The sequence below is a fragment of the Oratosquilla oratoria genome, chromosome 43, assembly GCF_046742065.1.
Source record: "Oratosquilla oratoria isolate Oo_2021 chromosome 43, ASM4674206v1, whole genome shotgun sequence".
NCBI lineage: Eukaryota > Metazoa > Arthropoda > Malacostraca > Stomatopoda > Squillidae > Oratosquilla > Oratosquilla oratoria.
Window position 1 is genome coordinate 37,457,911 of NC_134819.1, and position 5,255 is coordinate 37,463,165.

General features: G+C 40.1%; 1 protein-coding gene across 1 annotated transcript in view; it reads left to right on the plus strand.

Annotated features, from left to right (window-relative positions):
* The first annotated feature begins 1,234 nt into the window (after nucleotides 1-1,234).
* Nucleotides 1,235-5,255, plus strand: part of LOC143022036 (SH3 domain-containing protein Dlish-like) — a 31,744-nt gene continuing 27,723 nt past the window's right edge. Inside the window, exon 1 of the mRNA XM_076179972.1 lies at nucleotides 1,235-1,273. Coding sequence (XP_076036087.1) covers nucleotides 1,235-1,273 — 39 coding nt within the window. The remainder of the gene's footprint in view (nucleotides 1,274-5,255) is intronic.

Sequence of the window (5,255 nt, forward strand, 5' to 3'; positions counted from 1 at the left end):
GGTGAGGAGCTTCCGTTGAGGTTAAAGAAACGTCTTCCAAGGTATGCCTGGAGGGGAGGGTAAAGATATTATTAGTGGATAGAGGTTAGGTCAGGTTAGGTCAGATCAGGTCAGATCAGGTCAGGTTAGGTCATGCTAGGTCAGGTTAGGTCAGGTCAGGTTAGGTTAGGTTAGGTTAGGTTAGCTTTGGGCAAGTGACAGTCACCAGTTGCCGTCAAGGTCAAGCACAACTCAAGCACAATTGAATCACAATTAGTTATATTGATTTATGTAATTTTTTTTTTTTTGTGGTCGAGTTGCATACTGGTTTGTGTTATTTCGTATTTGTTCCATTGAGATGTACTATTTCAATATAGTCTTTCTTAAAATTCTTAAAACCTTTCTTGCTGTCACAGGGCAACCCGTTTGACGTAGATGCAGGAAAATATGGGCAATAAACCAACAAAAGAAAACTATAAATGCAAAGAATAAATTTCATTGTATGACAAATACACCTTTCATATAAACGTATGTGACAAGTATAACAAGAAGAAGTAATATATTCCAATTCTTTTTTTGTGTATAGTATCAAAGCTGTAGCAGGTGTGAATAGAACTTGAGCGTAGTGGGATTATAATAGTTTGTGTTCTACATATACAAACCTGTTCTTTTTAAATTGGCGAAGAGTTATCAGAGGGTCGGTGCTATAGCTGTAGCAGGTATGAATGGAGCTCGAGTGTTCATAAAACATTTCATCGGATGATGAGCAGAGACGTTTTGATGTTGGTGCTTCGATCAGTACTCCTAGGCCTCTTAATCCAATTGTTGTCAGTCGCCACTTATGTGGACGTTTGGACCCAGGACATAAACCCACTTCGGAAATTGGTGACGTTTTATGTCATGGACCAAATCCCGAATTGGGTTTATGTCCTGGGCCCAAACGTCCGCACAAGTGGCGGTTGGCGACTGTTAGAGACCTAGGTATACGTTTTTGTCTACCTAAAGTAACACTTAGTGTACCTATCCACGCCTGTTGTCTGCTCCCACATCCTGAAAGGTAGTCAAACAGACAGCGATATGTAGTGAGGAGCCTACTGTACGCCAGGAGGCGCTTAGTGGCTGTGGTCAAAACCGTCACCTTCGCCATAATTAGGCGCTTGGACTCTTGGGGCAGGTAACAGTCATTAGTGGGAATCGGAGAGGAATGCGGGATTCGAACCCATAACTGAGAAAATGCGAGGCCAGTACGGTTCCGATGACGCCACCAGCGCACATGACAGCAATAGAGCACAAGGTAAATTGTCATCGGGCAGAATTGAGTACAAAGATTGAGGATTGTTGTGAAGCTACAATTTCTTATGGGGGGAGGTTGGTATGCCGGTGAGCTGTGAAGCTAGAAAATAAACGAACTAGTATAAGAAAATTAGGGGTTCAGAGGCTGGGTAACTAGATGGCTAGGTCTGAATAGGAGAGCGGCTGTAAAGTTTATGGCTGTCTGGAGGGTGAAGTGTCTGAGAAACGGCAAGATGACGTGATTGAAAAGCTGGGGGGCGAGTCTGAGTGAGGGTTGGGAGGCTAGACAAGAGGAGAAGAACTTAGATTCCAGAAGAAGAAGAAGATTAAAAAAAAAAAAAAAGTGAGCCATGTACTGAAAGCCCGTGAGGAGAGTACGTCCATAAGCTGTGAGAAGAGTGGTTTAGCATCTGGAATGATGGTAAATCAAATGAAGAAGGTGACGGGTCCGTCTGCATAAGTGATGTAAAGATGAGATGAGGTGGAAGGGTGAGTAGGTGAGGAAGCAAAGATGAGTCGACATTGAGTCCGCGTCTAGAGTCTTACCAAAAACCAGATGAAAACTGTTTACATATGAATGGGCAGCAAGCGGTCGGGTGAGGAGAGAGAGAGAGAGAGAGAGATAGATAGAGAGAGAGAGAGAGAGAGAGAGAGAGAGAGAGAGAGAGAGAGAGAGAGAGAGAGAGAGAGAGAGAGAGAGAGAGAGAGAGAGCGGGAGAGAGGGAGTAGGAGGGAGAGACACAGGAGAACAAGAAGGCAGGTGGGAGGAGGAAGGGGTGAGGGAAAGGAGCCAACAAAGGTGTCTCGCGTGAAACACCTTTGTAATGCCTCACGGAGAAAGGGTCTTTTTCTGAAAGTTAGACGGGTATAGATAACAAAAGATCCAGGACGTTCTAGCTAAAACGTCTCAGCGAGAAGCTGAGGAATGATTCAGGGACTGTCAGTGATGTTGGAAGTAGGTCGAGGTGGCGGTCAAACGCCAGAACGTCAACGGAACTACGGTAAAATATGAATAAATAAATGAATGAATAAATAAATAGATAACTATATAAGTAAATAAATAAATAAAATAGAATAAAAATAAGATGAAATAAAATAAAACAGAATAAGAATAAAATAGAATAAATAAAACGAAATAGAAATCGTCATAAATGAAGCGAAGATAAACCAAAATTAAATTAGATTAAGTAACCACCAGATTCTAAGCTAGAAAATGGCGTAATTGATAAATAAAAGTAGACAAAACTAGAAGGACGGAGAGAATGATAGACATATATATATATATATATATATATATATATATATATATATATCGAAATTATATATAATATATATATATATATATATAGAGAGAGAGAGAGAGAGAGAGAGAGAGAGAGAAGAGAGAGAGATAGTGATAAAGATAAAAAAATAAGAACCTAGTATAACATTATTATGGGAAAATGTATCCTTTAACAATCTTTATATACACTTCGACAATTCAAACAAGGAAAATGGTGAACGAATGAAATAATGAGAACTGTTCTATGGGAAAAGACGATGCATTCTGAACAAGTCGTTCAAGTGTTTGGCTGGTTAGAGAATATGGCCATGGCTCTCCGTGGGGGGTAGCGTGCGGGCGATGTCTATGAAACAAGGGATGATGCATTAGGGTCAGCGGTGTGTGGATATGGCTGAGGATGGTAATAAGAGGATTGGATTACTTGCTTCTTGTTACCCGTCATGACTCAATCGGTATGTGTATGTATATATATATATATATATATATATATATATATATATATATATATATGTATATATATATATATAATGAAGATCCCACTATCGGAGAAAAGAAAGTTGTAGAAATATACGTATATTAAGACCAGTGTCTGTGATCCTCTTCAGCGTGTTTTTACAAATGGTTGGCTGGGGTTATATATAATAGGAGGGGATACATAAAGGGACGTAGGGAGGTAACCTTGCTAACACGTGGTCCATTTGAGCCGCCCAGGTCTTTCTTTTCTTCGAAAGTGGGATTTTCAGTTCATTTTACTAATGTGTGAGAACATTCAACTCACTTGAACGTGTATGTATATATATATATATATATATATATATATATATATATATGCATATATATATATATATATATACATGTATGTATGTGTGTATGTATGTATGTATGTATGTATGTATGTATGTATGTATGTATGTATGTGTGTATGTATGTATGCATATTTATATGTATGTATGTACTCGTATGCGTGTGTCATGGTTAGATGAGCCCAGGTATTAATGACGTCACCATTGAAAGGAAGAGTTCGGTAATTAAGAGATTATTTATTGACTTTGGGCCGCCGGGATGCGGGAGGGGGATAGGGGAGGTCGGGGGGGGGGGAGATTTTGGTGATATGGATAAGGTGATAACGTGGAAACGAGATTGGTAAAAATAAATAAATAAATAAATAAAATAACAAAACCCTTTGGCTTAATTGTTTTCATGGTAAAGTGTTGCACTTAATCAAGTTGCAGATAAGACCCAAGTTAAGAGCTTTGTTACTTTATGACCATGTCAAAGGAAGTCAAGGAAAAAACATTGGATAAGTTTTCAATTTCTACTATAGTATAGGGTGTAGAAGGGAAGCGATTCATGGTACTCTCTCTCTCTCTCTCTCTCTCTCTCTCTCTCTCTCTCTCTCTCTCTCTCTCTCTCTCTCTCTCTCTCTCTCTCTCTCTCTCTATCTCTCTGTCCCTCTCTCTCTCTCTCTCTCTCTCTCTCTCTCTCTCTCTCTCTCTCTCTCTCTCTCTCTCTCTCTCTCTCTCTCTCTCTCTCTCTCTCTCTTTCTCTCTTGTTGTTCCTGTTATGGATTGTAGTTTCACAGTGCTTCTATCTTTGTGAACAATATTGGGCTACACAACCCATTGTATGTGTGTGGGGGGGTTGGGGGGGGTGTGTGCTTGGGGTGACTGAATACGGATATGAATAGAAGTCAAGTTGCTATATTTAGACACAATGAACGGAAAATATGGTAAATAGACAATTCCGTGTGGGGTATTGGCTGTATATATATATTTTTGCATTCAATATCTTAGTAGTTTCAGTAACATTCCTACAGACCAGAGTCACAAAGCAATCTCTTTTGATTGGAGAATGATCTCCACTCAAAAAAAAAAAAAAAAGTCCCTCTTTTCCACTGCTCTCCTTAATTATCTCCTTCACTCTCTTCTTGACCACCTCTTTGACTCCGCCGGTCTCAGCGTGACATTGCCTCCAAGGATAGAAACGCTGGTTAATTGTCAAAGACGAAACAATCCTCACACAAAAGAGACAAGAGCCAGAATATATATCAGATAAAAAGTTAAGGAAAAAATCTGTTGAAAGTAAATGTGCAAAGACCTGAGCCAGAAGAAACACAGAAGCAGAAGGATAGGGGTGAGAGCAAAAACATGAAAGTTCGGGATTCGAGCCCACAACTAACATAAGAATTTAAGGCGACTGCAAGAGACCATAAGGCCTATACTAGGCAGTTCCATGTCCCTTAACACCTTTCATCCCTATCTTATCTTATTTATCTTAAAACAGATATCTAATTATCTCTTAAAACAACAAATTATTTCAACGTTACTAAGTCTAACCCATTTGTTAACTACTCTATCAGTAAACTACGCGAATGAGAGGCCAGCCAGCTTCTTATGACGATGCCAGCGCACAGAGAGCAAAGAGAAACAGATATTATGTCCAACAGTGAAGAAAAATCATTTGTTAGAGGCTTAAGGAAGGGACAGGGCGTGAAGAGGCTAAGGGCGTGAGGTCACTGGCGTGGAGAGGCTGAGGGCGTGAGTGTACGGGCGTATAGGAGATACGCCCGGGTAAGGAGGCTAAGGATGCACGAAGGACTTCTCGTGATCCTATAAAAAAAAAAAAAGTAACAGCGTTTTGGGATTTCGTGAAGAACGGGTGATGCCGTGTGGCTAACGAGCGAACGTGGGCTTAACCCATT